Below are 11,523 nucleotides of genomic sequence, written 5' to 3'. Positions count from 1 at the left end.
TGATGTGGGAGGAGGCTATCCCTGCGAGAGCAGAAAGGCTCTGCTGACACCAGGGGTTCTACAAACTTAGGATGTGGTGCGTCCCTTAGAGCTTAGTCAGGCTGTGGGTACCACGCTTACTCATGAGCCCAGGCAGGATCAGGGCCTTTGCAAACTGTAATAATCGCCGTATGACAAACAAGATGGCAGGCCAGTGGGGAAGCACAGCCATACCAGACTACTTGGTTTTCTTCTGCCTGCTTAAACTGTAAGTATTTAAGAATGTTATTTTTATTAACACACACGTCCTATCAAATGCAAAGTCAAAAGGGAGAAAGCAAGTCATTTCAATGCTTTTTATTCGAGTGTGAAATCATTCATATCTTGCACAACTGTACAGATAAAACTATCTCCATTTTAGCTGTAGACATGATTATCACACGGAGTGGTGTGATCAAAGATTTTATTTACAGAACAACTGCTAAAATATCCGATGTCATATTTCCATTTAATTCTTACCCATAGGGTAATAGGTCCACCATAATTGCTTGGTGCATTTTATAATACAGAAAGAAAGCCTATGTTAATCTCTAACAAACCTCACAAATTACTACAAATCTGACAAAAATGCCTACGAAAAAAATTTCCCAAAAGTACAATACATTTTTTATTTCCACACATACACAGTATAGTATAGGCTCAAAGGCACAGCTTTGAAGTATTTTCTATCAAAGTGTCGGAAATTATTATAGTCTTATGAAGAAACTATGAAAGTTGTTTTCACACTTGGTGCTTGGTAAGTTAAAAGTTTGGTCCAAACAAGCTTCAGAACGTCAACAGCAGAGCCGAGTGTGATACTCAAGGCCATAAATCACATTCTCACAGAACTTTCGGAAACCCTCTCTCACGTTTTGCTGACACTACGCATTGTGCAAATTCAGGACAAATCCTTGTACGTAGAAGAACTGGTCCTCTACAGACCTCCACCCACTTAAGGCAACACAGAGCAGGCCTCTTCCTCCCTCCAACGGCGCTCACTCTGGGACGTGAACAGTACAGGGACCCAGCCGGGCCCAGCACCTCCCTCAGCCCTGGCGCTCCAGGAAGCTGTGATGACATCAGCGGGAGGCGGGGTGACACAGGCGGCCAGGCAGCCGTCCTTGGCGAATGGAATGCCCGTGCAAGAACACAACTCAGACTCCCTCTCCGGGACCCATCCTTCAAGACTAAAGGGCTTCGCAGTGTGAGCAGGAAAATGAGTAGTCTAAGGGAGGGGCTGCCCACACCAAGCAGAGCCAGGAACATCGGGAGAAGGAACGGTTGACCTGCCCAGCCAGCGATCTAGAGAGAACAGTCAAGGACCCCAGGTCCACTGACTTAGTGAGACCTGTTCTGAACTAACATTTACTCCTCCCTTACTGGGCCTCTTCCTGCTCACAAGGACAGTGGGTGCCTATGGACAGCCCACCAGTTAGAGAGAGAGAGAGAGAAAGTCTTCCAGGGGGTAGGTGTGGGGCTTATTATTATTATTAATTATTAATATTAAATATGGGTTCCTACAGCAACAGTCACTTGGCCCATCCCGTGGAGGCCTCTCCGTTGATGTAAGCAAAGCCAGGAAAGTGTTGGATGTGCTCGTACTCGGAATTCCTGCGCGCGCTCAGGGGCGTGTACATGTCGCTAGAGTTTCCATACCTCGCGGAGTGCACAGGTGGGCTCGTGTAACACGCGTTGGCTGTGGGCACCTCTGGCCACCGGGGAGCAACTGCGGTGGGGTGCAGCCTGGGGGTGCTGCTCATCAGGCAAGGCTCCGTCCGGGAAGTAGGGCTACTGAAAGGGTACTTGGTGAGGGAAAGAGAGTCCACAGAGGCACAGTTAGCGCGAGGGGCACACGTGTAATGCCAGTCACACTCACACTTTAGCGGTAACTTTCTCATGACACTATTCACTAGAGCTGAACCAAGTCAGTCAGCTTCTGCAAGGCTGAGGAGGGGAAATGCCAGCCTCTGGCCTTGGGCTCCTCATCTGGAATATCCTGGGAAGTCAAACCCATAAGGAGGAAAACCCCACTGGGAACACCAGAGTGTGGGTGTGCGTGTGTGTGTGCATGCCTGTGCAAATAACAGTAAGCCCAGATGAACATGGATGTATGGCTGCATGGTTGTGAGTTTTAGCATTGGTTATGGAGGCGTGTGGGGTCCCACTCCATCAACCCAAAAGAACAATCTGCCAAGTAAAACACAGTGACGCTATTAAAAATAGCATTTTACAGTTGAATTCAGTTGTGAACTGCAGCCTAGAAGCAGGCTTTTGAAGAGAAAGCAAATCAACAGCTTCAACAATTATTATTAGTGCCTATCACGTAGAGAACAGCTCTCTTTTGGATCCTGAAAGATGCATGAGTAGGAGATGCAAGGCGGCTGGGCTTGGTGTGACTGTGGATGAAGTTGGGAGGAGCTGGGGAGTAGGCAGGCGAGGGTGTGAACAGGTGTGAGTAGCTGTGCAAGAGGGGAGGCAGCTGGAGAGGGTTAGGAGGAGACGGCCTCTCTCACATTCTTTTGGTTACCAAGACAGCTATGCAAATGAGCCCCTTTCAGCTCTGCGGGGAGCGGGGAGAGGACAGCTCCCGCTCCTCCCTCTGCCCACTGGTGGGCAGCACCCAGATGTCCTTGCTGTGCCCTGTGCAGAGCAAGTGAGGGCCACCCCAGTGGGACAGAAGCCAATCAGTAAGACCCTGGGGGCAGTGAGGGGGAGGAGGGTGGGCCTGCCATCCTCCTGGCCCCCATCTGTCTAGCCGACAGTTGCAGAGTGGAGCCCCAGGGCATTGGTGGGAGGCAGACAGCCCGACTGAGGGCTGGCCAGGACGACCATGGCTGCTCCCCAGGGACAGGCACCCAAGGGCAGGTGGAGGCACCTAGGCCTGAGGCATCTGAAGGGAGCGGGGAATCCAGACTGAGTCCTGAGTTTGTCCCCAGCAAGACACAGCAAGGGACAGCCACTGCGTGAAAAGAGCAGTCAGGGAGGAGGGAGAAGGGCGTAGGTGGTGTCTGAGCGCTCAGGGAGACACAAGGCTGTTGCCAAGGAGACCCCAGAGGGCAGATCAGGGAGGCTGCCTGCATAGAGCAGGACCACAGGGGCAGGGTGGGCTTGCCCCGTGCAGGGGCCTTGCTCTGCTCTGAAGACCCTGGGCCCTGCCCAGGAAAACCGAGTCCCGGGCACTGAGCAGACACCAGTGGCCCTTCACTTTCAATGAGGGTGCGGCCCCCTCCCTGCCTGCTGCTCTGAGTGAAGCCCCCCTGGCCCTGTGGCGCCTGAGCTCACCCCAACTGTCCCCACTGCCTGGAACCCTTCCAGGTCCCAGCCCTCTCTCCACCTCCGGGGTCAGGGTCTAGCCATCTCTGCTTGGCAGCCGGGTCTCCGCCATACGCATGACGTTCCCAGCCCTGCACAGGGTGCCTAGCAGGTGCTCAATCATAACTGGCAAACAGACACGGGGACATTAACACTGGAAAGACTCTCGGGGACTGTGAAGTCTGACCTCGCACCAGAGCTGAGAAAAGGAGGACCCATGGCCCAAGCCCTGGGTATCAGCACCACCCCTCAGGCCGTGGCTGGCCACGCCCAGATCACACGGGAGCACCCTCACCCAGGAACCCTCACTGTTCCCGCCCTCCTACTTCAGCCTGGGCCTAGGAGTCCTGACTGGAGGGTGACCCTCCCTGGCCTGGCTGTATGTGTAAACGTCACAGGACGGATGTGGAGCTCCTTCCCCCAGAACGCAAGAGAGTGGCGTTTTGTGCCTCATCCGGGACCCTCGACGCAGCTGTGCCCCAGAGGTTGTCAGAGATCAAAAGAGCAACTGCCTGGAAATGAGACAGGCTCAAAATATCTCCAGGGCGACAATACAAATTCTGTTACCACCGAATCCAGCATGGAAATTCTGTCTGGCTCTGTCAGCTAATTGCAAATGAGTCAGTGCCTCGCTTTCCCCGTGGTGAAGGGACCATTGAGAGCTGGGGTGGCTGGAGCGCCTGCTGCCTTGGGTTGGTGACCACAGGGCCAGGGCCCAGCACAGACTCTGCTGCCCGCCTGTGGCACAGCCTGAGCTCTTGCATTGCACCTCTGCTTTCCCATAAGGCCCCTCCCGCCCTGTGTGCGTGCTGGACGCTGCTGGGTCTTGAGAGCCCCACCCAGAATAAAAATGCTTTTTGTGGAGGTCCCCAGCAGGAAGTTACCTTTCCCTGGATGAGATCACCAGCTGGGTCAAATCAACTGATAAATGGCAGTAACCAACCCCGGAGAGGGGCATGTGCAGGGTGCTGGAGAGCACAGGAGTGTGCGTGCATGCACGAGGGTGTTCGGTCAAAGGCCCCGTCGGATGGCTGTGGCGCAAGTCCCTCTCAGCTCTGGCTGACTCTCGGCCTCTTTGGAACCGCCTTAGGAAGTCTATTTTGGGAAAGGACTCCCACACCAGGGGCCAACTTTCCTACACTCGGAGAAGGAAGAATGGGCCCTTTATCCCCGCCCCTGCCCAAATGTCCTGCTACTTGAGCGAGGGGTGAAAGGTGGCCGAGTCCAGAGCACAAACTGTTTTCCTATGAAAGGCGGCTCTCAGGGTGCTGCCAGGGCTGCCTCAGGCCGGCTTCCTCCCGGTTGCTCCTGGAAGAGGATGTATCTCCCCCAAACCCTGCCAGGCAGCCCACGTCTGCTGAGCTTTCAGGGTCAGGACTCACTGAGCCAGTGGGAGTGAAACACCTGTAATGCCCTCCTGTCAGCTAGAGAGATACGGTAGCTATTGATGCTCTTCTTCTCTGAGAAGGACAGGATCTCGTGGTCTCCTTAGTAATGACAGGAAGAGCTTAGTCCCCCTCCATTTCACAGGCAAGAGTGGGAGTCAAGAAGAGGGAAACGACCGGCTTGAGGTCATACAGCAGCTTAGGACTAGGATAAGGATCCATCCGTGCATTCACTCTGTGGTAGATGGTTAACGGGCACCTCTAAGGGTCAACCCTATGCTAGGACAGACAAGCCCTGACATGGGCGCTTGCCGCACAGAGCCGTCCAGTGTTGGGCCAGACAGTAACTACCGAATTCCACAGGAGGTAACAGCACAGTAACCGTGTCACAAAGGATGATAGGATATGAGAGCAGGGTTAACTCCGAGCCAGGCCCTGTTCTAACCTCTATTAACTCGCTTGGCCCTACAGCAGCCCTATGAAATAAATATATTATAAATAGGTAATTATCCCATTTTTCAGATGAGGAAATTCAGCCACAGGATGTGAGGGCGATCTGGCCGATCTGGCCAGCCAGGCAGGGGTTCCCTCCCTCCTGCGCTGCTACAGAAGCTGCATGCTTGGTCGAAGAGGATGACCACCCTGATGGGGGAGACCGTGTCCTCTGTCAGGGAATCTGAGTAGCTGCACTCCCCTGCTAGAACCAAACAAGCTCTCAAGGAAAGTGAGCCACAGCACTCACCAGAGGCAGAGCTGGGATTTGAACCCCGGCCTCCTGGCTCTACACCCATAGATCTTACAACCTGACTGACTTTCTTTCCCTCTTTGTCCCTGGAGGCCATTCTGAATGGGAGTGACCTCAGAAAACTCTGCAGCACCAGCTGGCTTGAGCTGGCTGGGGCCAGGCAGCTAGAGGTTCAGGGAGAGGTGGTAACTGGCTGGCAAGGCTGGGCCTGGGCCATTTAGAGGAAAACTAGGAACAGCATTCTGTCTGTGCTGTCTTCCCAGCTGTACAGAGTCTTGTGATCAAAGGGCACTTGAGGCCAAGGGTGCCAGTTCACATTCGTGGATTCGTGGGCAGACAAGGGCATGGGGGCCCAGGAGGGGCAGCCGACAGCACCTCTTTCACTTCCTCTGATATGAACAAGGACTGCATAGCAGCAACAAGGGTGGTTTTCCAAGACAGTTCCAACCCTACACTACAGAACCTCGTGCATCTAGACGCTAATTCTGATGTGAGGAGAATCCATGCGAGACGGGAAGATGTACCTTTGTATTCCCCAGGAAGGAAGTGTGCAGGGTGCAAAGGAGAACTATAAACAAGGGCACATGCACGCTGTGTGTCAGAAGACAAACAACTTCAAATGATGTTGAGCATATAAATGCGAGATGCGTGGATCCAGTTTTGTGGCTGTTTTGTTTTTGTTTTTAGCAGTGCTGGTGATCAAACCCAGGGCCTCACACACCAGGCCGATGCTGTACTGTGGAGCTGCCCTTACCGATTCTTTAGGGTACATCTAGCAGATATGCACTAGGAGAAGTTAGTTTTGGTGACCCTGACGCTGGTGACCAGGTGTCTTCAATAACTACACCGTATAACTACTTCTTAATCCAGGACACGTCCCTCCCCCAGTCTGATGCACATGCACTGGCCCCCGGGAAGCCTGACCTCAGTTCTGGAGAGCGAAACCAGTCAGCTTCCTCTGCACACTCAGCCTGAAACCAAAGAACTGAGGAGGGAAGGGAACAGGTATCTGGGAGCAGCTGGAAACCTGAAACTTTTGAGCCACCAGCGTGGGCTCTTGTGCTGCTCTTGCACGCCCAGAGCACGCTAATTCCAGGGCCACCGGTGTGGGGCATCTGGATGGTATTGGGGTGCACTGCCTTCTGGGACTGACGGAGACTGCTGTCTGCCTTAGCTCCTTGTGCGAGCTGAGTGGGCCCATGTATTTCAAAGTGACCAGAACAGTGCTTACTGCATAAACCTTAATGAAAGACAAAACAAAAGCTGCTTTGTCTGTGGACCGGCCTTGCTCAGGAGAGGCACTGTGTGATAAACTAACTCCTGGCGGCCGTGCCAGGAGGAGGCTCCAGCATGGCCCTCGAGGGCAGTGCGTGCCACAGCGATGGAGGGCCCGCCTGGACCCGGGCTGCTCCACTGCTCTGGGTGCAGGGGGCTGTTCTGTTCCCCCCGCCATTCAGTGCCAGTGGTACCCCAGGAATGCCTGTGGCTTCCAGGGTGCACACGGCAGACCTGGCTTTGATCACCCGGGTCTGCAAGGCCCTTGAGGAGATCTTGGCTTCTTTTCATAGCAATGGCTTCAAAAACGTCACCCTAGAAAGCCAGCTCCTGAAACTTCCCAGGAGCGGGTGAGGAGGAGGAGGGAGGGAAGACAGTGGCGGGGCTGTGGCTCAGCCTGTCTCCCACAGTGGGCATGGGTCTGCCTCCTGCCCTGTGATCCCGGAACAGGGAGCAGGGCCTGCACACTGCGGGCACCCAGCAGCCATGTGAGGAATGGGCGGATGAACCAGTGAGCGGCCTCGTGTGCCGAGCGAGACCAGGCTGTGGCTCAGTTCCCAGTCACACAGTGGCTGCCGGCGAGGAGCAAGGACTCTGCTCCCACAGAGACAGTGCCAGAGGAGCTGGCGTCTCTGGGTGACGCACTTGCAGACCCATAATGAATGCCCCAGGTGATGATTTAGTGGCATCACCTTCTGGGCTGTCTGGGGACTAAGCCAGGGCTCCCCGCGGGGTGCAGAAGGAAATCAAAACACACACCTGATTGCCCTGAGCACCCTGCTTGTGGATGCACCCTCTGTGGGGCCCCTCACGGATCTGTGCTGACAGCTGTTGTGACTGGGCCTTGTCCTGCCTGCCACAGGCGCCAGCGTTGGTGCCACGGTAACCCATGTCCCTGGCCCCGGGCACATGGAGGGGCAGAGGTGGTGCTTTTGAGCAGATGCCCAGGTGAGCTCTTCCGAGGCTCACGCCCCCTGTGTACCGTGGGGAGTGCCAGGCGCAGAGCGAGGCGCATGAAGTGCTCAGGAAAAGTTACCCGATCTATCTGATGGGGCCTGGCCCTTTGGCCTGGGGGACACATCCAATCTTTACCTTCAAGGAGCTCAGGACCTCATGCATTAGACAGGAAAGTCTCTGACAATAGTGGGTGAGGGAGGAAGGCCAGAGAGTGGCAGTTAATAAGGTCCTGGAAGAAGCAGGGAAGGAAGGAAGGCAGGCAGGAAGGAGAGAAGGGGGCACTGCCAGGAAATGTCCCAAGGACCAAAGATGCTCGACCTGAACGACTCACAGCCACGGGGAACAGCAAAGTGGGCAGACACAGGCCACCACCTATGGGCTGGCTCAGCCGAGCCAGGGCTGGAGATGGGTGTGGAAAGATTCTGTTCTCCAGGCAGCGAGGAGCCAGGGAGACGTGTGGCCTCGGAGGCCATCGTGGAGGACTCTTCCGGTTAAGAGGATGTGTGGGCAGGACTGCAGAGGAACCGACTGAGGAGATGGCCCTGGTCCTGACAGCACTTTGTGAGGGGGTGGGGACGGAGAGCAGAGGCCTGGTGTGAGGGCGGCTGCTCAGAACGGGACAGGCTGACTGGATCCTGCCCTCCATGCAGCCAGAGGGAGGAGAGCGCATGGGGATCAGAAGCTAAGCAGCTGGAGGGGTGAGGGCACGTGCGGTGTGGTGCCAGCCAGTGGTGGCAGAAATGACACTGACGGGAGCCCACACTCTCTGAGGGGACACGCAGGTGGCACATGCAGTCTACAGAAGGTGCCTGCGGGCTGTGCTGGGCTGACTGGACCGGGCGCCAAGCACGCTGGGCTCTGGGCCACCACTCACCTGGGCGGAGCTCCGGTGGTACGGGGAGTAGTGCAGCGGCCCCGAGATGGCCGTGTCATGAGGGAGGGCGGGGTACTGGCTCTGCATCGCGTGTGGGTGCTGGTTGCCATAGCTCCCATAGTTATAGCTTCCGGTGTACCTGGAAGGCATCGAGCACCCGCAAGTGTGTGAGTCAGAGCAGGGAGAAACGGTAAAATGGGTCTGACACCCTCAAGAACCAGCCTCGTCCATCATTTTGTCTTTTTGTTCTTTTTCTTCTTTCCCTCATTTCTTTTCACTTTGGATGGCTACCACCTCCATTCTGTGGCCTTGTTCTACGGGGAAAACCTCAGGCTGATTTCCCCTCTCCTCTGGTCTCCTGGCGAGCACTCAGGGAGTGGAGTCCACCCCTGAGCAGAACTTAACTCTGACAAGACAGAACTTCTCCTGTGCTGCCGGCTCCTTGGCCCACCTCCTATCCCAGGACTACCAGATAGGGAAAAAGGAAAGACGCTGCTTTGGGACTTGCATTTCCCTATTCCTCGGGCCTCTGCTTGGCCACTGTGGGGAGGGACACCGTGACTCCTGAGGGAGGCGGGAGGCATGAGGCGAGGCCCGCCAGGCCCCAAGGCCCAGGTGTGGGCTGGGCCCCGCCTCGTCCCCACTGGTGACCTCAGCTGCCACAGCCCCATTTCCCACATGGGCAGAACTCCTGCACTGGGTCATCCATCGTCACCGCATGTGGAGACACTGGATAGGCAGCAGGGTGCTCGTGTCCACACGGCCCGACTGTCCCCGTCCCCGAATGAGGGTCTTTCTGCTGCTCCCACAGGTTCAAACCTCCCTGCCCCGGATCCTCAGAGCCCACCCTAAAAGCAGGCCCCTGAGGGCAGAGAGGCTGCTCTGCGGTCTGTGCCCACCTCAGGGCCTCTGCCTGGCCGTCCCTGGCCGGGCCACCTGTTCTACACACACCTCAGGTCTTCTTCCGTCAGAGTCCGCCTCAGATCCCCATGCACGACACCCTCTGCATGAGCGTCTTTTGATAAAGGCTGCACAATGGCCCAAGGCCACCGTGACTTGGGTGGCCGGTGACATGGTTCGTGGTTCACTCATCACAGCAGCGCCATTGCCCACATGCGATAAAACATGTGGGCAAAGCAAATGACGCATTTCTTTAGGGGATGAAGCCCTGCTGGAGTCTGCAGGGACCCCGGGGCCTGAGAACAGGCGCAGCCCTCTAGGGGCTGCTGGCTGCGGGCGGGAGGCCACCTCTCAGTGGAGGTGAGACAGGAGCGACCTGGACCCCCTGACCCCCGGGCCCCATGAGGCTCTCAGAGAGGCCAAGAGGATGCCAGCTTGGGAGGGAGAGCAGGTCCACCCGGGCCCACCTGCAGCAGCTGTGAGACCCCAGAAAGTTGAGTCCTTGGACCAAGTCTCCAGCTCCTCATCACCAGCACCTGCTGCCTATGTCACTGGGCTGAGGCAGGGACCCCTCGAGACCGTGGCTGAGCACGCTGAGGGCCCAGCAGGGCAGCAGGCATGCAAGCCCCTTAAGGCAATACTCAGGTAAGCAGCCTCCCGGCAGGGGCGCCTACCCGTGCTCCTCTCTGTGGGGGTAAACTGGGATCCGGTGTGCCACGGAGGACGCGGGCACAGGGGTGTTCCGCACGCACGGCAGCTGCTGTGAGTGTTCGGCCGGAGACCCGGCCGCCGTCGTCACTGTGTACGTCAGAGACCACGTGTAGGACTGCATGGCGCCTGCGGAGACAAACCAGAGGCTCTGCTCACTGACAGGGTCCCTAGAAGACTTCAGTTCCACAGCAAGCGGCCCAGGCGGGCACTGGCAGTTCACTACCAACACACAGCTCCTCAGGTGCCGGGACCTGGCCTGCCAGGTCCCGCGGAAGACAATTAGACCCGACCAGAACTGTGACTGATTCTGGGCCTGTTATTAATTCCACTGAGTTTCTTTTAACTGGACGTCTTGAAAGTGCTAATGGCTGTGTGTTGGGGGGGCAGGTGGCGCACACCTGACAAAATTAAGTGTCTGAGATGCTTCGAATTGCAGAGGATGGTTGAAGTTTTAAAAAGGAGATAATTTAACAGCAATAACAAACTTACGGGCAATTTTATTTCTGATAATTTAAAAAGTATGTTACATAGTGATAATCAATCCATTTTAGGAAGAACAGGACTGAACCTCTTCTTTCAGGCACAGGGAAACTGGAGCTCGGACAGGGGAGGCCGCGTGTTTAAGGGAAAGTAGAGAGAAGACTTGGTCTTCCATTCTGTATTTTTTGCAGACCATTTCCATTTTAAAACGCCTCTGGGAAGATAAAGCAAGTGGGTGCATTTTCAAAGTTCAGTCCATTCTGCACCAGGGCTTTGCAGGTAGCAGAGGAGTCCTTCTGTCGATGTGGAGCTGAGAGGCAGAGCTTGTGGGCGAGCCTTATGCCAATCACGTGGCAGAGACCCGGCCAAAGGGCCTTGAAGGAAGTGGAAACAATCCTGGGAATTCAGGTCGAGCAGGAGTTCTTCCCAGAGAGGCCACCGAGAGCCGTGCCACACCATCACAGTGGCTCGTGTTCCCTCGTGTCCACGTGGACTGCCACACAGAGGTCAGGGCACAGCGCCACAGTCCTGAGCGGGTCCGGGGCCCACTCGCTCCGCCTTGGCTCTGCGCTGGGCTCTGGTCCTGCCACACACTGGCGATGAGGTCTCGGATGAGCCTCTCACTCTTCAGGGGCCTTTGTTTCATCACCCGTAATATGGCGACAATGACAACATCTACCCTACAGGGCTGTCTGAAGATACTGCGATAACACACGTCAAAGCGCCTGGCACACGCGTGGAAAAACTCTTTTCCTTTTTCCCCAGCACTGGAGATTGAACCCAGAGCCTTTTCACTGAGCTACTTCACCAGCCATTGACAGTTTTTTCTTTCTTTCTTCCTTTCTTTTTTTTTTTTTTTTTTTTGG

The 11,523-nt window shown here is 55.7% G+C and overlaps 1 protein-coding gene across 4 annotated transcripts in view; it reads right to left on the bottom strand.

Annotated features, from left to right (window-relative positions):
* Nucleotides 1-327: 327 nt before the first annotated feature.
* Rfx4 (regulatory factor X4) overlaps nucleotides 328-11,523 on the bottom strand; it is a 136,164-nt gene continuing 124,968 nt past the window's right edge. For all 4 annotated transcript variants that reach the window (XM_010631310.2, XM_010631309.2, XM_010631308.2 and 1 more), the window contains 3 exons: nucleotides 10,141-10,303; nucleotides 8,567-8,705; nucleotides 328-1,820 (listed from right to left, as the gene is read on the bottom strand). In XM_010631310.2, the coding sequence (XP_010629612.1) occupies nucleotides 1,548-1,820; nucleotides 8,567-8,705; nucleotides 10,141-10,303 (575 nt within the window). In that variant the 3' untranslated portion in view covers nucleotides 328-1,547. The remainder of the gene's footprint in view (nucleotides 1,821-8,566; nucleotides 8,706-10,140; nucleotides 10,304-11,523) is intronic.

This window comes from Fukomys damarensis, unplaced genomic scaffold, assembly GCF_012274545.1.
Source record: "Fukomys damarensis isolate Sample0158 unplaced genomic scaffold, DMR_v1.0_HiC HiC_scaffold_15, whole genome shotgun sequence".
Taxonomy (NCBI): Eukaryota; Metazoa; Chordata; class Mammalia; order Rodentia; family Bathyergidae; genus Fukomys; species Fukomys damarensis.
Note: the sequence above shows the minus strand (reverse complement) of the source record. Positions and strands in the feature narration are given on the sequence as shown.